At 40.9% G+C, this 23,952-nt stretch overlaps 1 protein-coding gene across 1 annotated transcript in view; it reads right to left on the bottom strand.

The window, feature by feature from the left end:
* DNAH11 (dynein axonemal heavy chain 11) overlaps positions 1–23,952 on the bottom strand; it is a 316,314-nt gene that overhangs the window by 24,303 nt on the left and 268,059 nt on the right. The window contains 9 exon segments of the mRNA XM_032643357.1: positions 1,007–1,234; positions 4,552–4,679; positions 5,525–5,673; positions 6,845–7,038; positions 10,595–10,717; positions 13,926–14,096; positions 19,367–19,507; positions 21,410–21,574; positions 22,496–22,700. Coding sequence (XP_032499248.1) covers positions 1,007–1,234; positions 4,552–4,679; positions 5,525–5,673; positions 6,845–7,038; positions 10,595–10,717; positions 13,926–14,096; positions 19,367–19,507; positions 21,410–21,574; positions 22,496–22,700 — 1,504 coding nt within the window.

Here is a 23,952-nt window from a genome sequence, read left to right as displayed (position 1 = left end):
CAATTGTTCTGGGAAGTTGGACAAATCCTATTTAAATACGTCAAAGTCCTCTTTTGTACTTACTCTGAGAGAGAGAGCTTGAGAATGTCACAGATGGCCAGGAATTATAAATTGAGGGAAGATAAAATACATGCCTGTCTTAGTTCGCAAAAAAGGATACTTCAAACATGTAACAGACTCAACAGAGTTTTTGAGTGCCTTTTGTTTACACAGCCCGTTGGGTAAACAGGCACAAACTACTCAATTATTGAATTGAGCAATTAACTGTATTCTTCAAAACTATATTCTTAGGTAGCCAGTTATTTTAATGCCTTCATAATGTTGGTTTTCTCATCTTAGCCCAGAGGGACCTAGAGAAAAAGTTAAGCATGTGGGCATGGTTCATAGAGGATAATAACATTTCTAACACGAGGCTGAATATTTATCACCACATCATACGTGTTTCCTCTTTCGGGCTTATTCTACTTCTCCTAATAAGAATGCTGTTTACCAAGGATTTCTAAGAAATTAGAGGAAGGAATGGGAGCTCAGAGAAATAGCAACAAAGGAAACTGACAGACTTGATTATGACACTGACGTGTGGTAATTTGAACAAGGAGACTAATGGTAATAGAACTATCATTAAGTTATAAAGGTACTCATTTATTTGTTTTATTTTGGAAGGACATGAAAATGTAAATCTGAAGGCAGGATGGATATAATCTAAAAAGAAGGGCTTTAAATTGACTAATATCAAAACCAGATCAAAATATTAAGTCATATACTAAAACTCCTGCCACGTCACCGTTAGCGTCATCGATCTTCTCAACGACGTCAATAAGAACAATGGCCTTTTCTCTTTCTATGGTTAGAGATACTAGTCTGCCATGTTTGTCTTCAATAAGCAAGCTCCTCAGAAAGGCACGTGGTTCATTCTCGTTACACGTGTGGCTGTGGTTTTAGGTCTCACAGTCTTGTGAGAAGACCCTGACTTCAGTGTCAGACCAGGCCGCTTCTGCATTCTTACCTGATCAAAGTTGTCGAGTGCAGCATGCAAATTGGCCAGCATTCCTGTGGGGGGCTCATTAGTAATCTTGATGGAATTTTCCAGGAGTCCTGGAGGGATGACATGTTCATTTGGTGTAGGTGCAGACTCAGCACTCATGAAAACCCTGTAATCTCTGTGGCTTCCCTGGCTGAATCTTTCAAGGAGTTTCTCCAAGGTTCCGAGCCACTTGGCTACCAAATGGACATTCTGAAAAACAGCATGGTTTAGAATTCCTGTGAGACTGAAGTACATTACTTAAATTATAGGATTACAACATTCTCCTGTACATGAATGAGTTGAAAGCTCAGAGAACCACGATTTAAAGTTTCCTTTACTAGCGCATTAGGGCAAAAAAGTAAACCAAGTCAGAATTGAACACTGAACACTTTAAGTGCTCCAAATCACTACAGTTTGTCTTTGTGAAACAAAATCTCCTTCTAACACTCACCTACTTCCAACACCCGCCAATCACTTCTGAGATGGAGTTCTTGATGCTTTTCTTTGTTACAGTTCAAACTCAACTGCTAAGACTTATCTGGGTTAGTTTAATCAAGTATAAAAACTAAAGGCGGGGCTTCCCTGGTGGCGCAGTGGTTGAGAGTCCGCCTGCCGATGCAGGGGACATGGGTTCGTGCCCCGGTCCGGGAAGATCCCACATGCCGCGGAGCGGCTGGTCCCGTGAGCCATGGCCGCTGAGCCTGCGCATCAGGAGCCTGTGCTCTGCAATGGGAGAGGCCACAGCAGTGACAGGCCCATGTACCGCAGCAAAAAAAAAAAAAAAAAAAAAAAAATAAAGGCTAGAAATGCACCTGATCCCCTACTTCATTGTTACTGATGGAAATCTCCTCTACTCAAACTCCCACTCATTAGTATATGAAACAAACATAAAAATATTTTAACAGTGACTTTGGAGTCAGGGAACAGAAAAATCTCCAAGTGAGCCATCGTTGTACACTGGCATTCTTTGGAATCCAGCCTGGGGACCATTCTTGAGGATACTGGCTTTGAGACCGGCTAGATTCTTGCGGCCATTTGTCCAAGGGTAGCAATGTTTGTGCGACATTTTTAGCCAATACACATATCTTGAAAACCACCCATTTTGCCCATGAAAAATGATTTTTTTCCATTATATTAATTCACAAATCATCTGGTGTGCATCTGAGACAAAGACAGTGCCAGTCTGCTACCTTAGTGATAGTTTTCTCTGGAGTGTGGGTTTTTGATAAAACGCCAACTAAATATCCTTAGAGGGGCTATCTCTGATCATAGTAATTGACCAGCGCAGAGTTTGGTTAGGAACTCATTAACATGTGCATACATATCATCTGCCTACACTGACAGACTTTAATGTAAATTACAAACAATGTAACAAGTTCCCATTATGCTGGGCTTCTCATTCTTCAAAGAATGCTTCTCTTTTAACTGCCAATCAAATGTATCCTAGAAACCTTCAGAAGCTGCCAAAAAGCCTGGGATAGTCTCTCCTCTCCAATTATTCTATGTGTGGAGAGAACTAGTGAAAGTTACACTCTCAGTTACTGGCTTACCACTAAAAACAAAAATCAAAGGTCTAAAATAGATACCCAAAAGGAGATCCTTCACCAAATAAGGTCTTTTGAGACGTTTTTTAATGGTAAAACTTACAACTTGCATTTTTTTGGGGGAGGGGGGTGACGGGTAGCACAGCATATATATAAAAATAACAGAAACATTTTACTTTGACCACTATGTTCTCTGGAGGAGGACTGCACCCCTCCCAGTTTCTCTCCAACTGAGCCGCCGGATGCATGAGAACTCGCAAAGAACGTTCTCTTTTGTGGGGAGAGCTCAGCATCTACCCAACGGACCCAGCAACAACTGCTATCTCTGGAAAAACAAAACCTCCACTATTACCCGTCCGACTCTGTGAGGCTCAGAAGGGACACACCATCCCAAGTCCCCATACTGAAGTCTCATCTAAGCGGTAGGTTTTACTCTCCCAGAAGGTTATATTCTTCTTGGACACTGGGCAGTTTCTTAGTGAAGCCAATTTTATTTCAAGCAGAAACGCAGAATGCATCAACCCCAGATACTGGAGACATTAAGGAAGGCCAATGTCATATCTGCATGAGGGTGGCAGTGGGGGCTAGCGGAAAGAACGTCGCCTGCTGGCGGACAGACTCTGCCACTTTCCTGCTGTGTGGCCTTGAGGCTCTCCAAACCACTCTGAAGCTCAGTTTTCTCACCTTTATAATGGGATGACAATACCTACCCTTGCAACTTTGCTGTGATGATTAGAGATAATTTATCCTCCAAGTTGCCTAGTAAAGAGCCTGACATATAAATAAGAACCTTTGGGATCACTGTGCTGCAAGTCAAATGGCCATTTCCAGACCTGCTGAGACAGCTGGCGCACCCTGCTGAGGAAGGAGTGAGCTTGGAGTTAGCTCGGCCCCTAGGTGCCCCCTAAAGCTTGCCTGGGCTCCACTGGTTCCTGGATTCTTGCTAGTACAAACTAAAAAATGTCACTCGCCATCTGGTTCTATATGAACGAAGTCACTAGCCACTGCAGGGGCTGACTTTCAACACACCCTGAAAGGAGTTCAGGGCAGAGATCAGGAATGAGGCTTTCTGTGCTCGGGGAAAATCTGGTAGAACAGGCCTTTGGATACATATTTTCGGGAGAAAATTTTATGAACTCAATTCCTTGCATCTTCTCATACCTAGAAAAAGCACTAAAATCATGAATGGAAACATCTGCTCCTTGTGGCTAGCAGCAACCTTCAACCGAGATGTGTGCCTGACTGCAGGTACCCCTTCACCAAAATCACATAGATACTGACCTCTCCCCTGCTACCTCTTCGGATCAGTTCCTCACAGCTGAGAGGCTGTCTCCCAGGCTATAGTCCTCATTAAGTCCCAAATAAAACTGAATTCACAGCTCTCACGTTGTCCGTTTTTTTTTTTTTCGGTCGACACTAGAATCCCCAGTGAAGGGAACCACCCCCAAAGGACACCAGATTGTAGAATCATAGACCCACAAAATGTGAGTCCTAGAAAGGCGAAAGGGACCAAGTACTCAACCTCTTAATTTATAAGCCAAGGGAATGCGACACAACTAGTTATGGGCAGAGTCAGAGTTACGTGACATAATGAGATATGAAAAAACACTCTGTCAACTTTAAAGCCACGTGCAAAGGAGAGATATTATGCCAACGGTCTTGGTATTCCATACGAGCCAGTCTGTCCTCAAGCACTATTGGAGTGTTCCAGATATCCGTAAGTCAGGAGAACGACGGGGCTCCCTGTAACATTTAAAATTTTCAAGCACAGTGGCTAGAAAATCCCTCAAAAAATGGTAGTCATCCTTGTCAGCAGAGCTCCTTGTCACCGTAGGAGGTGTCATTACTGCTGAGAGAACCCCACACCTCCCACCAGCAGATCACCGTGTGCTGTGTGAAAGGCTCATTCCCGCTGGGCAGGGGTGCTCTGCACTGCCCGTCCATGTTCACTCCCAGTGTTTTCAGGAAAACGTAATTACTCACTTGGAGTATGACCCAGTGTCCTCCTCGGGAAGCTTTCTCCAGGGCCATTTCTGCCACCATCTCCTGACCTTGTCCTAAAGACACATTGTGGAGTTTTCCCGAGTCAGTTGTAAACCCAAGTCTTTTGCCTGTGGGAGGACACAACATGGCGAGAGGAAAAGTGAACCAAGGAGAGGTGAGAAGAGTCTGAAATCCTGCGGTCCGATGTTCATCTGTGGTCACTGCCGCCAACTTCCAGGTCACTTTCCTGAAGAAGCCAAACTAAATCTCTGTCGTTTCAACAAGCGTCATTTCACGCTCTCAACAGCTGCCTCCTCACAAGCATTAGCAAAACCTATGGGAATCAGTTCCTCTGGTTTTGTGGTAATAAAGCTTTTGACATTTTGATAGATGGCAAGCATTGTTACCCAGCTTTACAAACTCTTGCAGGAGTAGCAAAGCATTGCCCTCATAAAAAGGAGCAACATGGGGTAGATATCACATCATTTTTTGACCGGATTGGCTCACTGGGTAAATGCAGGAGCCCCTCACCTTGTGAAGCTGTGCTTGAATCCAGCAGTCAGGTCACAGCTCTATTAACCTGGAATTCTCCGTGCAGGTCGCGGGGGATAGTAATCCAAAGCACAAAGCGACAGTGCCTTTCACACTCCAATAGGCTTGCTCTAATGACCATTATTTAGTCACAGGGGGCACAAGATTACAAGAGCACGGGGAAAATTGCCCTCTGGCCCTCATCTAGTCAAAAGGTGGAGAACAGTACAAAAGAAACTTGCATTATGCCAACCGGAGGAATGTTCCATTTAAACATTTCTCCAGACTACAGGGTTATTAACCTTACATTTTCCATACACTCAATCTCCAACAAATGAGAAAGAAAAGAAAAAAGCAACTAAGATGACTACGAGCTGAAAAGAAGGCTGCGTTGGCGACGGGTGAGAGGCAGGGCTGGGTGGCCAGCCTCCCGGCCACTCACCAAGGATCTCTAGGTCTTTAAGGGCATCTACCCCTGGGGAGAGGATGAAGAATACTGGGGTGGCTGGGCTGCTTTCTTCAAATGCTTTAACTAAGTCCAATCTGGTTCTCTCCACATACTTCGTACCCAGTTTTTCCTCCACGAAATTCCTGTAAAAAGAATAATGCCAAAGACAGGATCAGCGCTCCTGACCTTGAAAAGTGTCACAGCTTGAATCAGCTTAAACCACAGGCACGGGAAGGAAACAAACTATGTTTATTACACGAGATGTTTTGTAAGAATGACAATATGAATCCACACTAGATTTATGCAGTTGGGTCCGTGAAATCCCTCTCTGCTTTAGAAGCTCTGAAAATCAGAAGCCTACCTTCCATTTTGGGGGTGTACCGAGACTCTCCTCGGAGAACCATCCAAAGCCTGCATATGGCTTTGTATCCCCCAAATCCCCTGCCAGAGCCCCCGTTACTTATTAACAGTTCATTAGATTTGCCACAGTGCAATTTTCCAGCCTGCTGGGCTTCTCATGAATATACAAATGCTTTTTGGGGTGTTTCTAACACAGGGAAGCTCAATTAAGCGGGGATTATTTGCCAGCAGCATCAGATTTAGCAGAAAGTAAGGACTACTAAACAGAATTAACTTGTAAAGTAGGGTGTGGCGGGGGCTTCTGCAAAGGGAAACTTGGCTAAACAGACAAAGCCAAGGAAGAAAACCTGAGGCAAGTGAATACTGCTGACAAAAAAGCAGCTCGCTAGGGAAGGAACCTGGGAACCCTTTGACCGTTGAATTCAAATTAGAATTAAGCACCGTATTACCAGTTAGGAGCCAAAAGGGCAAAGGAAAGGGACACTTAAACCAAGATGTAGGCAGGCATTTCTGCTTTTAAATCCCGTTGGTTGTAAAGTTATAGGACTATGAGTGAATCCACAAAAGGCATTCATTTTTTGTTTGATGTGCAAAATCTCTGGAGCCAAAGGGCCGCTCTAAATATAAACAATGGGAATCACACTTGGGTAATGCATGTTCCTGGCCTCTGAACTCTGCCAGCCCTCTTCCTAGAATATTTCCATAGGTTCCCTGTTTCCCCTATTGATTTCAGAAGTAAGCTTTTCAGGAAGAATACGTTCAGTCTGCCGACAGACTAGTGCACTGTTCAATGTCAGCAGGTTTGAACAAAAGTAGTGATTGCAGTATAAAAATTTCTGCAGAATCACTTTTCATGAACATGAACCATAAACGCGTCCACCAGATACTTCTAGTCCTTAAGACAAAGTTTCCTCTAGGTTAACTTGCATTTCCCAAAGTGCTAACTGCGCCCACCTGAGAGCATGTGTCATTCTGTCAGGGCGCACTGCTCTCAAAATAATCAGCTTCTGTATTAAACTTTTCTTCTTCCACTCTTGTGGTAACTTTTCCTTTTCTGGACACTCGGATTCTGCCCACTTCCTCCACTGCTTCGCTGATCCTTCCACATCTCGGTCTAGGCCTTGGAACTCTTCCATGAGGGCTACTGCCTGTAATACAGTAGGGGAACAGATGGGAATGGGGTGTAGAATAGCACAGAGTTTGACAGAAAGATGAATGTATCAAACCCTGTGTAAGTAACTTGTGCTGGATAGTGTTTGTTTCCTCTCTAGATTTACTCTGTACCCTTTCCTGCCCTGCAAAGAGGGTGATTGCTAAGGATGGCTTGAACAAAGTTCCCTGGTTCTCTGGCCTGGTTGGGTTTGACCAATAGGGTTGGGTTTGACCAATAGGAACCACTGGCAAAAGGGTTGGAGAAGAGAGGCGAGGTTATTTCTTCCCCAGCTCTTTCCTGTGGTGACATAGTTTGGCAGTGGCTATGTTTCTTTACAGAATGCCACAGGTTCCAAAGGTAGGCTCTCTCCCATAACTTCATTTCTCAGTAGTTTCAGTAACTGCCCCTTTTCCACCTTTTTCCATCCCCATCCCTGGTTTGTCCCCTCATCTTTATTCCCGTATTATAAAAATATACTCTTTGTTCAACTTTTCTTAAAAATCACACTTTCGTGTGCCATTTGTTTTCTGCCGAGAGCCTGACTGATACACTACTGAACTTGAACTTGTAATTCTAAAGTAATAATCTAATTAAAAATGCTATTAAAATAAAACCTAGGGGACTTCCCTGGTGGTCCAGCGGTAAAGAATCCGCCTTCCGATGCAGGGGATGCGGGTTCAACCCCTGGTCAGGGAACTAAGACCCTACATACCACGGGGCAACTGAGCCTGCTTACCGCAAACTACAGAGCCCACGTGTCCTGGTGCCCGTGCGCCACAACTTGAGAAGAGAAAACCCGCACGCCACAACTAGAGAGAAGCCCGTGCGCTGCAGCGAAGAGCCCACGCAGACAAACAAACCAATATTTAAGAAAATCTAAACGCACTATAAAAATAAGGAATAACATAGTTATTTTTAATACATAGAAATGTTTCTGCTTTAGAAAAAAAGAGTAGGGTGAAACTTAGCCTATGATGAGCATCTCTGAGGAATTCCAGAGCCTCAGAGAATAAACTTTTAATAATAGGATCTTCTAACAGAAAAATGGAAAAAGGATTGATGACTGGGGTTGAAGAATACTACCACTTTTTCCTCTACAGCATTCTGCTCTGCTTAAACATTTTACAATTATAGTAAATTACTATATTGCTGTATAAATTAACAAAACTATTTTGAAAAAGCAGAGAAATACTATAAAAAAGAAAACAAAGTAAAGAAACTAGACACAGGTCAACTGAAAAAAGATTATTCATTGGGTTGACCAAAAAGTGCCTTTGTTTCTTAAGTAAAAATAAAGGACACATTTTTCATTTTCACCAAGAACTTTATTGAACAACGTATTCACCCTTTTGTTCTATTACCTTCTGCCATTTTTCAGGCAACTTCATAATTCCATCTTCCCAAAACTCTTACCTTTTTGAACAAAGAACTGTTCCAGGTGCCTTTTACAGTCTTCCAGGGAACGGAAAATTTTTCCGTTAAGAGAATTTTGTAAAGATGGAAATCCGAAGGTGCAATGTCTGGTGAACACGGCTGATGAATCAGAACTTCCCAGCCAAGCTGTAACGGTTTTTGCCTGGTCATCAGAGAAACATGCGGTCTTGTGTTGTCCTGATGGAAGATTATGCGTTTCCTGTTGACTAATGCTGGATGCTTTTCATTGAGTGCTGCTTTCAGTTGGTCTAATTGGGAGCAGTACCTGTTGGAATTAATCGTTTGGTTTTCCGGAAGGAGCGCGTAATAGAGGACGCTCCCTTCCAATCCCACCATATACACAACATCACCTTCTTTGGATGAAGGAAGACCGGCCTTTGGTATGGTTGTTAGTGGCTCATTTCACTTGCCCCACGATCTCTTCCGTTCCACATTACTGTACAGTATCCACTTTTCATCACCCATCACAATTTGTTTTAAAAACGGAACATTTTCCTTACGTTTAAGTCGAGAATCGCTTGGGGAAATATGGTCAAGAAGGGTTTTTTTGCTTAACTTATGTAGAACCCAAACATTAAAGCAATGAACATAACCAAACTGGTGCAAATGATTTTCAACGCTTGATCTGGGTATTTTGAGTATGTCGGCTATCTCCCACATGGTACAATGTTGATTGTCCTCAATTAATGTCTCAATTTGATCGCTATCAACTTCAACTGGTCTACCCGACTGTGGAGCATCGTCCAGCGAGAAATCTCCAGCATGCAACTTTGCAAACCACTTTTGACACGTTCGATCAGTCACAGCACCTTCTCCATACACTGCACAAATCTCTTTTTTCATTTCGGTTGCATTTTTACCTTTCTTGAAATAATAAAGCATAATATGCTGAAAATGTTGCTTTCTTTCTTCCAACTTTAATATTAAAATGGCTACACAAAAATTCACCAATTTTGAATAATTAATTAACTTCTTTTTGGCTTTGTTGGGTCTTCATTGCTGCACACAGGCTTTCTTTAGTTGTGGCGAGCAGGAGCTACTCTTTGTTGCGGTGCACGGGCTTCTCATGGCGGTGGCTTCTCTTGTTGCAGAGCACAGGCTCTAGGCACGTGGGATTCAGTAGTTGTGGCGCACAGGCTCAGCAGTCGTGGCTCATGGGCTCTAGAGCACAGGCTCAGTAGTTGTGGCACACGGGCTTAGTTGCTCTCCGGCATGTGGGATCTTCCCGGACCAGGGCTCGAACCCATGTCCCCTGCACCGGCAGGCGGATTCTCAACCACTGCGCTACCAGGGAAGCCCCAGATTCACCAATTCTGATAAGTCTTTTTTTAATTAATTAGTTAATTAATTTATTTATTTTTCGCTGCGTTGGGTCTTCGTTGCTGCGCGCAGGCTTTCTCTAGTTGCGGTGAGCGGGAGCTACTCCTTGTTACGGTGCGCGGGCTTCTCATTGCGGTGGCTTCTCTTGTTGCAGAGCGCGAGCTCTAGGCACGCAGACTACAGTAGTCGTGGCTCACGGGCTCTACAGCGCAGGCCCAGTAGTTGTGGCGCACGGACTGAGTAGCTCCGAGGCATGTGGGATCTTCCAGGACCAGGGCTCGAACCGGTGTCTCCTGCACTGGCAGGCGGATTCTTAACCACTGCGCCACCAGGGAAACCCGATAAATCTTCTTTTTAAAATGCACGCTGATATGACAGCTGTCACATACAATCTAACAAAATGGTTTTGAATCAAGTTAAAGACAACTAAGTGCTACCAGAGCCATTTACGGAAAAAAACGAATGAACCTTTTGGCCAACCCAATATATTCCTCGACTTTAACCAAAGGTCCTATACTTTATACATATTTATTAACAACTTTCCCATCCATAAATAGGTCACAAGTTCCTTTACTTCCAAATAAGAAAAGGGAAACTAGTAGATGTTTGTGGAAATGTAAATTGGTTCAGCCACTGTGGAAAAGAGTATGGGAAATTCTTCAAAAAATTAAAGATAGCATATATCTACAACGGAAATGGTGTATATCACCTGTATTTTTTAAACTACATTTCTACATCTTAGAGAACAGAGATTTGAAACAAGATTTAGCAATTGAAAAATCATGTTCCTAACATACCTTAATAGCGCTCCAGGACTGATGAGTTAGGAAGTCAACAGGACTCATGTAAGCGTATTCAACTGTGAACCGAAGCAGGAAATCCAATTCAAGAGGATCTATCTCTTTCTTTCTCAGCAAAATCTTGAGAGTACACAAAATTGAAAAGGTCATTTGGCTTGCATCAAAATCAAGGACGCAGTCACCACTTAACAGATATGATTGAACAGACAGAAGTAAGCCTTCTGAGAATTCCTCTAGATATATATCTGTTCTGTAGTTGAAATAAGGAATCTTAGATTATGCTCGTGATCTCAAAATCTTGATTGGAAATCGAATAGCAAATAATTACGAAGCCTGGTTTATTTCAATTTTAATACCCGTGCCTATTAGCAGCATATTTGAAATATGCTTTCATATTTAGCCTTCTACTGTTAGATCAAACTTGTCTTGAAACTTGTTATACAAATTGAGAAAGCCTCAGATGACAATGGATTGAATTACTAAACAAAAGGTAAAACTAGTATTGTAAGTTAGTCCTGGTATAGAAATTATATCCAATAAACTGCAAGATGTATAAAAGATTTTTCTTATATGGGAGATTATGCTGAGAAAAACTGGAAATTGTTGCTTTACAGATACAACTAAGCAAACACATCACGAACTGAAACTTTAGACATTCTGGTTACAGAATTGTTAAGGAGTCCATAAAACACTTGAGTGGAGGGCACAAATGACATATTTCTAATTTCCTCATAAAAACTGTAACATCTTATAAAATTAAGCAGGTAAAATGTTTGAGGTTTGTGCTACTTAAAAATTCTAGATATTTTCAAAATGCATTATGGGTGGTAACGTGTAGCAAAATATCTTATTGGATAATTTTTCTTTTTTTTTTTTTTTTTTTTTTTTTTTTTTTTTTGTGGTACGCGGGCCAGCGGCCATGGCTCACGGGCCCAGCCGCTCCGCGGCACGTGGGATCCTCCCGGCCCGGGGCACGAACCAGTGTCCTCCTGTATTGGCAGGCGGACTCTCAACCACTGCACCACCAGGGAAGCCCCTGGATAATTTTTCTTAATTCAATTTGATTTATTTCAACACACAAGAAATTGTCCAAATATATATGAAGCTTTGATTTATGTAGACTGTCAATATTTCAGATAGATTATAATTTATCTAGATATTCTAAAAAGAAGTTTTAAATAGATGTGCACGCATGTGTATGCATGTCATGTTTTATCATCCCTGGTCCATTACTGTTCATGAACAATATGTATAAACACAAAAATTTCAGCAAAACCCACAAACAATCTGATTAAAAAATGGGCAGAGGAACTGAATAGGCATTCTACCAAAGAAGGCATACGAACGGCTGACAGATAACATGAAAAAGTGCTCAACATCACGAATCATCAGGGAAATGAAAAGCAAAACCACATGAGATATCACCTCACACCTGTTAGGATGGCTATTAGCAAAAAGACAAGAGATGACAAATGCTGGTGAGGATGTGTACACTGTTGGTGGGAATGTAAATTGGTGCGGCTACTATGGAAAATTGTACGGAGGTTCCTCAAAAAATTAAAACTACAACTATTACAGAATCCAGCAGTTCTACTTCTGGGTGTATATTCATAGGAAATGAAATCACTATCTCAAAAAGATATCTGTACTATGTTCACTGCAGCATTATTTACAATAGCCAAGTCATAAAAACAACCTAAGTGTCCATATATGGATGAATGGATGAAGAAAATGTGGTATATATATGTGTGTGTATGCGTGTGTGTGTATAATGTGTATATATGTACACACATATATACAATGGAATATTATTCAGCCATAAAAAGAAGGAGATCCTGTCATTTGCAACAGTAAGGATGGACCTTTAGGGCATTATGCTAAGGAAAAAAGTCACACAGAGAAAGATAAACACTGTATGATCTCACTTTTATGTGAAATCTTAAAAAACAGAATCACAGATACAGAGAATCAACTGGTGGTTGTCAGAGGTGGGTGCTGAGGGGTGTAGAAATGGATGAAGCTAGTCAAAAGGTATAAACTTTCAGTTATAAGTCCTGGGATGTCATGTACAGCACGGTGACTATAGTTGCCATTACTGTACTGTATATTCGAAAGTTGCTCAAAGAGTAGATCTTAAAAGTTCTCATCATGGGAAAAAAAATGTAACTATGTACGGTGACGAATGTTAACTACACTTATTGGGTAATCATTTCATAACATATACATATATAAGATCATTACACTGAACACATAACACGTCATGTGTCAACTATATCTCAATAAAATTGGGAGAAAACTGAAAAGAAAAATTTTGTTTTGTAATGCATTACTCCTGTTTATCACATACATTATAAAATGATTACACCCATATATTACTTTTTTAACCCAAAGGAATCTATTAATACCAAAAGTATTGAAAGAAGTGCTAATTTATCACTATTAACAGCAGGTATTTTATTTTATTTCATTTTATTTATTTTTTTAACATCTTTATTGGCATATAATTGCTTTACAATGGTGTGTTAGTTTCTGCTGTATAACAAAGTGCATCAGCTATATGCATACATATAGCCCAATATCCCCTCCCTCTTTCTTCTCCCTCCCACCCTCCCTACCCCACCCTTCTAGGTGGTCACAAGGCACCGAGCTGATCTCCCTGAACAGCGGGTATTTTAAAATGCCTTCTTTGAGCAAGGCACTTGGGAGGACACAAAAGAAATGACATCTTTCATCACAATTTGAACTGACAGAAAAAGATATACAGTAAATGAACTAATAAAAGGACCACATTCTTATTTCATCGAGGAATGTGGTCCTCAATGTTTCTTTCTCATCATGGGCACTTTTATTTAAACAGAATCTATTGCAGAAGTCCACATCAAAAAGAGTAAAAAGGGTAGTAGGTCTCACTGAAGTTAGGAGCGTGAAATGTGGAGCTCCCTTCACCCATTCACTGTTTTTTAAAGGGGCTCTGAAAATCTCCTAGGGGCACTCAGATCTGGAAAGCTGAGCTTGAGATTCTCTCCAAGGAACTCCCCGGCAGTACCTGGGAGGTCTGTACAGGACCTGGGAAGGTGAGGCCAATGTCTTCATTGACCTGTTTTTCAGGATGACAGCTGATGTGGCTGCCCAAAGTGCAAACCCACCCAAGCCAATGCACCCTGACCTACTAGCAGTTTGTCATATGCCCAAGCTCCCTCTGCAAAACGGAAACTCTCCTCATGCTGCGAAGAGCTTCCAAAACAACTTCACTTCAGCAGCAGTACATAATAAACAGAGATGCGGGACTTTGGTTCTGGGGCTGCTTTTGAGTGACTGATTTCCTTACCTGAAAAGCCATCTGGGACAGAAAGGTGAGTCTGTCCTTCTCAAACAGCGCCCGGCTGGTATAGAGGAAGACGGCGTGGGTGATGCTCTCGGTCAGGACTGAGATGCGTCCCGGCGTGTCCTCCACCTTGTCAGCCTGCTCGATGGCTCTGTGGAACAGCATGTTGAAAGCCTGGGGAATACAAGTGACCGTTAAAGGGTGACAACTGGTGGCTGGATGTCTAGCTAGTCTCAGGCACACAGGCTACAGTTTATCTATGGGGAGAGAGAACAGGACGGGTTTTACAAGGATTCTATGAGCTCTTAGAACAGCTTCCGGCACATGGTAAGTGCTCATTCAAAGTTTGCTGCCATTACTATTATTTGTAACATTATTTCATAAAATCTACCCACATTTCCTCCCTGACCAATTGAATTGCACTGGCCTCTCTTCTTCTACCCATGCGCTTTTAAAAAATTTTTATTTTTAATTGTGGTAAAATACCCAAAGTGTAAATTTACTGTCTTAATAGTTTTCAGTGTACCGTTAAGTAGTATTAAGTATTTTCACAATCTCCAAAATGTGGTACAACCAATCTCCAAAATGTTTTCTTCGTGAACTGAAACACTGTTAAACAACAACTCATTTAAAAAACTCATTTAATTATAACTCCCTATTCCCTCTCTCCCCAGCCCTTGGCAATCACTGTTCTACATTCTGTTTCTATAAGTTTGACTGCTCTAGATACCTAATATAGTGGAATTATATAGTATTTGTCTTATTGTGACAGGCTTGTTTCACTCAATATAATGTCTTCAACGTTAATCGATGCTGTAGCATGTGTCAGAATGTAGCCTTCCGTTTTAAGGCTAAATAATATTCCACTGTGTGTACGTACAACATTTTAATTTATCTGTTCATCCAGTGACGGACATTTGGTTTGCTTCCACCTTTTGTCTGTCGTGAATAATGCTATGAACATGGGTGTACAAGTAGCTCTTTGAGACCATATTTCGACTGTTTTGGGTATATGTCCAGAAGTGGCGTTGCTGAATCGTGGCAATTTTTTTTAAAGAACTGTCATATTGTTTTCCAAAGTAATTGCACCATTTTACAATCCTACCAACAGTTCAAAAGGGTTCCAATTTCTCCAGATAGTTGCCAACACTTGGTATTTTCTTCCTTTTTCTTTTTTTTTTAATCTTGTAGCTATCTTAATAGTTGTGAAATGGTATCTCATTGCGATTCTGATTTGCATTTTCCTTAAGATTAGTGATGTTGAACATCTTTTCAAATGCTTGTTGGTCGTTTGTATGTCTTCTTTGGAAAAATGTCTATTCAAGTTCTTTGCCCATTTTTTAACAGGTTATTTTTTTGTTTCTATTATTCCACCCATGTACTTTTGTGATCCCCTTTGATTATCTTGTCCTTTTTAAAATCACTCAATATTTCTTTCTTACTCCATTGTATGCCTTGGTAACAAGGGGGCTGAATAGATTTTTACATATATCTACATATATTTAAATACATAGGTAAATATATCTAAATATCTATATCTATAAATAGACATAACATAAAATATTAAATTTTTTGACTGGTGGACAGGGGCCAAAGACCACAGACTGATTGGCCTTGAATTATGTATATTTGACTGAAAGTAAAACCCTACAATGACAGACATGTAGTAAATATTGGTAAGAAGGTATTAACAAAGTACTCATTTAATATTTACATTTTAAAATCAATTTTTAATTTACACACAATAAAATGCACCGTTAGGGACACAGCTCGAGTTTTGACAAATGTATATACTTCCGTAAAAATCACTGCAATCAAAATGTAGAAACGATCTATTCATGTCACGCCCCGCCAGAAGTTCTCATGTGCCTCGTTGCAATCCGTTCCCACCACGATACCTACCCCTGCCCACTGCTGAATGTTTCTGTCACACCAGATTCATTTTAGCATCATATAAGTATGTACTTTTAGTACTTTGTTTTTGAGTGCACATACGTTTTCATTTCCTTTGGGTAAATACTTAGAGTAAAAATTTTAGGATCATTTTGTAAGTGTATGTATAACATTATGAGAAATTAACAAATTGTTTTCCAAGATGGTTTTAACACTTTGCATCCCCACCAGCAACATGCAAGAGTTGCAGTACCACATCGGTGCTAACACTTGTTACTGACAGTCTTGTAAAATTTTAGCCATTTTAGCCATTACCGGGTATACGGTAATACGTCATTCTGCTTTTACTTTGCATTTCTCTGATGTCTGCTGAGCATCTTAAAAATGTGCTTGTGGGCAATACTTATGTCTTAGTATACATGCACAAACCTTTCTATTTTTTTAATTGCGTTGTCTTACTATTGAGTTTTCTATTCTGATATAAGTTCTTTGTTAAACATGTGTATTGGAAATAACTTACTGGTCTATGGCTTGTCTTTTCATTTTCTTCATGTCTTCTCAAGACGATAAATTTTTAATTTGATAAGGTGCAATTTGTCAATTTTTTTCTTTCTCTGGTATCCTAAGAATAAATCTTTGCCTAACCCAAAGCCCAAACATTTTCTTCTATTGTTCTCCTAGAAATTTTATAGTTTAGCTTATTCATTTTGAGCTCACTTTGTATATAGAGTAATGTAGTGGCTGAGGTTCGTTTTATTCCAAGTGGATATCCAGTCGTCCCACCACCACTTGTTGTAAAAACTATCCCCTCCTCATTGAATTGTCTTGGCATTCACTGCAAAAAATCAGTTGACCATACATTTGTGGGTCTGCTGCTGGACTGTCTATTCTGTGCCATTGATCAGTGTAGTTTCCTTTAGGCCAATCAGTGTAATAAGTCTCGAAATCATGTACTGTAAGTCTTCCACATTTGTTCTTCTTTTTCATTATTTAGTTATTTTTAAATACTCTGCATTTCTACACAAATTTTATTTTTTTATTTTATTTTTTTTATTTTATTTTTTTTTTTATTTTTTTTTTGCGGTACGCGGGCCTCTCACTGTTGTGGCCTCTCCCGTTGCGGAGCACAGGCTCCGGATGCGCAGGCTCAGCAGCCATAGCTCACGGGCCCAGCCGCTCCACGGCATGTGGGATCTTCCCACACCGGGGCGGGAACCCTCATCCCCTGCATCGGCAGGCGGACTCTCAACCACTGCGCCACCAGGGAAGCCCTCTACACAAATTTTAGAATCAGTTTGCCAATTTCTACAAAAAAAGCCTTCTTGGATTTTGATTAAGACTGAATTAAAACTATAGATTAATTTGGAGAGAACTGAAATCTTAATAATATTGACTGCTCCAAGCCATAAACATGGTCTCTCTCACCATTTAGTTAGACCTCCTTTAATTTTCTCAACAATGTTTTGTAGCTTTTAGTATGCAGATTTGTATTTGTTTGGTTAAAATCATCCCTAAGAGTTCCAAGATTCTGGAAGCTATTGTAAACACGGTATTGAGGTATTACTTTTATTTTTCAGTTGTTTGTTCCTCATATATAGAAATACAATGAATTTTGTATATTGACTTTTTATCCTGCCATCATGCTAAAAACTCACTTCAGCCTTTTTGTAGATTTCTTATGATTTTCTACACACCTGGTCAGGTCATCTGTGAAAAAAAAAAGACCGTTTTTCTTCTTCTTTTAAAATTTCTGTGTCTTTTGTTGTATTACTTCACTGGCTATAACCTCCAGTGCAGTACTGAATAGAAGTGTTAAGAGAAGATATCATCGTTTTGTTCCTGATCTTAGGGGAAAGCATTCAATTTTTCGACATGAAGTATAATGTTAGCCGAAAATTTTTACAGATGCCCTTTATCACACAGAGAAGTTACCATCTATTCCCAGTTTGCTCAGTTTCTTTTTTGTCTCTTTTAACCAGGTGTTGAAATTTGTCAAGTTCTTTGTCTGCATCCATTGAAATTATTATATGATTTTTCTCTTTTTTATTCTATTAATATGAAGAATTCCATTGTGTGGTTTTTTCATGTTTAACCAACTTGCATTCCTGGCATAAATCCCACATGAGCATAAAAGATTATGCTGGCGGGGGCTGCTCTGTAGTTTTCTTTCCTTGTAATACCTTAGCCTAGTTTTGGTAGTTGAGTAGTCCTGGGCGGTTTTATTTTTCTCCTTCTACCCTGCAGCTGTTCTAAAATCCAATTCCACTGTGCTACTCAGAATATCTGCACGTGTTTCACATTACTAGACACTTGCTAGTTATTCGTGACTCTTCCTCTTTATTTTTGCCCATATCCAATCCATCTCCAAGGGCTGATTATTCTAGCTTCAAACCATAAGTCTATTCACTTCTGAGTCTTCTGCCATCATGGCAGTCATCTGCTTACAGCCTTTCAATGGCTTCTTTTTGCCCACACGCTATAATCCAAACTCCCCAGCATAGACCTCATGTGACCTAGACCCTCCTACCTCTCAGGACTCATGTCTTGCCATCTTCTCCCTCTCTCATTACCCTCCAGCCACATAGATTCATTCACCTGGAATCTCGAGAACTCTTTCTCATCTCACACATCCTTTCTTTCTCCAAACACTCTTTACACGGCCAAATCCTATGTCACCTTTAGGAATCAGCTATAATCTCACTTCCTCTGAGGCCTTCCCTGAGCCCCCAGTAAAACAGCCCCTCCATCCCTACTGTTCTCTCGCATTGTATTTGTCACTTTTATACACACACACAACTACACATCTCCACTCATATCTGTGTTTTCCAAACTGTACACTCAGTAACCAGCACAGCACCCGGCACTATCATTGATCTCAATAGCTATTTGTTTAAAAACTGAATGACAGAATGAATGAATACTGCCCAGAGGCAGAATGGTACAAAGTAAAGAGCGTGGGCTTTGGAATCAGCCTTGGGTTCAAATCCTGACTCTTACAGTTATGAAATGTGAATTCTTTGGCAATTTATTTAAAATCTGAACATGTTAGTTTTTTTTTTTTTTGAACATGTTAGTTTTTTAAATAGGGATATCATAATATACTTTAATGAGATGTTTCAGGCATAAGAATGCACCAAAGTATGAAAGTGCCTTGCATGTAACAGTGGCTCAATCAATAGTTATTCTCACTTTTTATCCCTCTATACCAAAATAAAATGCGAAATCTTTTTATGAAACATGTACACTTTCATAAGGAAGGTAGAGGAGCCTCCAGCAGAATTCCCTTATATATATTAAACTCCTTAAGACTCTGTGTAGGAACAAAAACTATGTACTGTGATGTTGCACAGTTTATCTCAAAGCTTTATTGAAAATTAGAAATGAAAGTTACTGAGAAAAGTGAGGATTTTTTCTTTGTCTTGTTTTTTTTGCTAGCTAGGTCCTGGAGACTCCTTACTGTATGCACTGATTGCTTAAAAATAAATTTTAAACTTCCAGAAACAAGTTGAACTCCTCAAGTTTAAATTTTTTCTTAGTCTAGTCATCATTACCTTCAGAGAGAATTGATAGATGGGGTTGATTTTTCTGAGGTCATTAATAACAAAATAAAGCAGAGATGCTCTTGCTGCCACGGGTCTGTAACACTGTCGGGCCTCGTTGATTTTTCTTTCATTTTCTTTAGCTTCAATCACCTACGGTGGGATCAGACAACATAAGTAACTTACTCGTCATATTGTCTATGTGATGGAAGGGACATATCTGAAATGAGAAATTAGTAGTATTAAAATGGATAACATGTATGGCATCTCTGTGCTTGGGCTTTTCTAAGATCATAAAATTCATATTTTAAAATAATCTTTTTATAAGTTGAGTTTTAAGTGAGAATGGACATAACTCTAGCTGTGTTAATGATTACAGAGTAAACAAACCTGACTGTTTTTGGTTCTACAGAATTTATTCTGAGTAATGTCACCTTCCTGCCTCCCCTCTCTCTTTCGGGGGTTAATAACCCAGCTATATCACCTCCCAGGGATAGCTCTGGAAAGTCTGCTGGGTCAATTCAATGCCAATAACTTTATTAGTCAACAAGGTATACAAAAGCAGCCAAGGTCAGTAAAATATCCAACAGCCGTGCTTACTAAAAAGCCTTTATAGAAAGACTCGTGACGGTCTACTTCTGACTTTGCACCAGATCATCCATATGCTCATATAGTTCCATTTAGTTTATCTTTGTATTAGCCTCTGGGTACATTCAGAGTGATAATTAAACATGCACACCATCATCAACTAACATATACATTTTTATTCAAGACACAAATCTCTTCTGTCTAGGATTACTGCTGGTCCTACGGCTTTATAAGATACAGTATTTGTCCAACCTTTTTTTTTTTTTTTTCTGCGGTACATGGCTCTCTCACTGCTGTGGCCCCTCCCGCCGTGGAGCACAGGCTCTGGACGCACATGCCCAGCGGCCATGGCTTACGGGCCCAGCCGCTCCGCGGCATGTGGGATCTTCCCGGACCGGGGCACGAACCCGTGTCCCCTGCATCGGCAGGCGGACTCCCAACCACTGCGCCACCAGGGAAGCCCATGTCCAACCTTTTTTTTATAGACTTGATTCATCATACTTGTATGTAAGAGAAAATAAAGAAAATGTAGAGGAGAGAGGGAAGTCCCAAAATGGCAATATATTAGGAAGATAGGAAGAGACATTTTAAGAGACAGTGAGAAGTTAACTTCAAAGCTAAGACCTAATTTACTTAATTGCTCTAATCTTTACCATTTAGCAGCCACCTAGAATTCACTTACTTAAAAGGATAGAGTAACCTGGGATTCCATTTCCTCGCTTAAACTAAGACGAATATATTGGATGTGTGGTGACACAGCCTTGGCTGGGTAATTAATAGATTACAGTAATGAGGATACTCCAGAAAGCAAATGAGGGTTCCTCTCATTTTGAAACATCAGCATTTTAAGGGCTAGTGGCCATTTGTGAACGTCCAAAGTGCATGCAGAAGGCACACTGGAACACATGTTGGACATTCAGCAGGAAGTCGACTAAATGAACATTTTTTTCTAGCTTTTAGGAAATGTCACTTTCCCGGGGGAATAATGCATTTGAGAGCAGCAGGAGATCACCCCTGGCTCAGTCTCCCAGCACTGAAGGCCTGTAAACAAAACTGCAACTCTAAGTATTTCTCTAAAATGTACAATAGACCAGGAAGCCTGTGGTGAGACTGTAGGATGTCAGTTTCCCAAAGGAGGCTAAGCCTTTTAAGATTTTAGACTACATAAGCCAGCAGGGCCCAATTTTCTTCAAAAATTTAGTCACTCAGGAAAAAAATAATAGCCTGACAGAGTCTAATCTGAAAGATTGGATCTTTGCTGCGTTAGGAGAAGCACAAGTTCAACCACCTCTATCTCCATTCAGAACCCCACACAGTCCACTTTTTAAGGGCAGTTTATGAAAAGACCTGAATTCCACAAAGTGTCAGTACTCTTAGAGAACGGCCAAGTTGGATCACATTTTCACCCCAAGCACTTCATTCAAATAGAGCATTAAACCCCGCCAGGCAGCCTTTGCCTTTTCCTACCTTGCACTCTATCTCTGCCGCAGTGGCCTTTGCTCTCTCCAGGCTCTCCACCAGTTTGGTGTCATCTAGAAAGCTCCCCTCTGCCCCAGAGAGACGCAGAAGGAGGTCGTCCTCCAGATACTTCAGCTCTATCTTAAAGTCATTTTGGTGCTTTGTCAAAACCAACTAAGGCAAACCAAGCAAAATGTGAGAAAGGTGATTAAATTCAGGTTTTTAAGCAGAGTTTCCTTAATCATCAATTTCATGGAATCATATATGATGAAACACATGTAGCATTAAAATTGTACTAATCAAAAACTTTTTTAATTCTTTAAAAAAACATTCAGAAGGCGTGGTGAGAGCTGGTTGCACTCCAGGGTCCAGAGCATGACCATATATCATTCATTTAACCTACAGGAAGAAACTTCGGGTTTCTGCTTCACATTGAAAGACAGAAAAGTCATTATTTCCATCCTCACACAGGAAAAAAGCTAAACGTAACAGCCCTTACTTACCCATCAGAGGACTGAGGTCACGGGGCAACTGCTACCCTGAAAACTACAGAGGTGGGTGGATCCAGACAATCACGGGTTCTCAGAAACATTTAAGTAGTAATCAGCTAATTCCTGGAGGCAGAGCTTGAGAGTTAAAAACTCCCGGGGGCCCAGGCAATCACTTGGGGAGAGGAAGCCTGGGGAACAGTCCTCTATAACCTGGGCAGAGAGAAAGAGAGCCCTCTCTACCCTGATCAGAGGAAGAGATAGCTCTCTACCCTGGGCAGACGGAAGGAGATCCCTCTCTTCCTTCTAACCTTCCAGGGCACGTACCTGCTTCTCTAGCCCTGCTTTCCATGACTAGTCCGCGTCTTTGCCTGCCCTAGTCACCTGCATCAAACAAGACCTACAACTAGCCCATCTCCTGTGGCACAATCCTAACTACTTATCAGAAGTACCCTTGAGCTGCTCCTTGACTGTTCAGATACACCCTCAGTTTTCTCAATTAGACTGAAAGATCCTGGAGGGCAGGCAGCCCATCTTACACTCCTGTGTCTGGCACTCTCATCTGTGCCCTGAATAAGTGTGGGGGGAATGATTTCACAATTTTTACCTTAAGTTTCTCCAAATCTGGCCTTTCAATACTGACAACCGCTGCCAGCAGCTGGGCTTCCAGACCATCTTCTGTGACCGTGAAATTGAGGAGGGTTGTCTGAGCTTGCAATTCCGGCTTATAGTGAGGATTTGCCAGTTTTGTGTGAAGGATAAGACGAAAGCTGTGGTTAAATTCACACTCTTTATCCCCAATCTTGATGTACCTAAAGGGGGCATAACAAAGACAGTCAGGAGGCTCTCATGCACCATAACTGATACGAAGGTGTCACTCCATTCCTGTATTCTAGTAATGTATATAGGCCATAAAACCAGGTGATTTATGATTCTTCATCTACTCTCTGTTTCCCTAAAGTGTAAGAGGAGGAATAGAAGTGATCCACGAAACCTCTATATGATTAAGTTTCCTGAGGTGGAAAACAGTGATAATAGTAGTACTCAGCTCAGTGTCCCTGTAACAGTTAAACACAATAAATCATATAAAGAATCTATAACAACAAATACTAGCTTTATTTACTATATTATGCTTTCTGTGATTAATCTTAAACATTGTTATTCTTTAAGGATAAACTGAAATGAGCATGTATGCATTTATGTGTGTATATACATATATACATGTGTATATACATACACACGTAAAATTTATGTACATGAAAAATACACATAGACTTGTCCTTAAATATGCTTAATTTAAGCCACTTAAAATGAGGCAGAAGTGATTCTTTTTCCTAAGCCCCTGTCATGTGACTATGAGTAATGGTAACAAAAACAATTTTTCAATAAAAATAAAAAACATACAAATTCCTTGGGCACTTTACCCAGTTTTAATACTTTTGGCACTGGCTCAGAAGCAAAGTTTAGGAAGCCTGTTGTGTGGGATGCATGGACAGCATTCTTGCAAGCTCCGTCTCACACAGGGGTGGGCTCTCAGCGACCACGCTTCTTTTTGTGTCCCTGTTCCTCTGGCCAGGAGCAGGTACTTCATCTGAGCTGTTCCAACAAGAGTAACCTTTCCTGGGATTTAGTTGGAACTGGAATCTCTAAGCTCATGTTGAAGTCACTCTGTCTTGCTGGTGAACCAAGCAGCAGAGAAAGACTGTCCTGGTTGCCCAGAAAAGAAGAAGTAAACCAGTATTCAGATGAAAGAGTAACACAAAGGAAGCATGTTCTGGACTTCCAGGTCCCCTCTTCCTTGAAGCCTGGCTGCATCTTCCCCTAAGTTGCCATGGCACCCTGCAGCCTTCTAATAGTCTCTGTTTTGCTTCACCTAGATAGATGTGGTTCCTGTAATTGCAAGCAAAGCTATGAATGAATGTGGTCTCCCCCGCCGAGGGGAGGGCCTGATTTTTCTCTACCTCAGATGCTGGTAGCTAATCCCTAAAGATGTTATCACCTGGGCTCCCTTGCCCCCCGGGTTTTGGATGGGCTTGGCCGATGGAAGAACTGGTGGGAGACAGC

This window comes from Phocoena sinus, chromosome 9, assembly GCF_008692025.1.
Source record: "Phocoena sinus isolate mPhoSin1 chromosome 9, mPhoSin1.pri, whole genome shotgun sequence".
Classification (NCBI taxonomy): domain Eukaryota; kingdom Metazoa; phylum Chordata; class Mammalia; order Artiodactyla; family Phocoenidae; genus Phocoena; species Phocoena sinus.
Note: the sequence above shows the minus strand (reverse complement) of the source record. Positions and strands in the feature narration are given on the sequence as shown.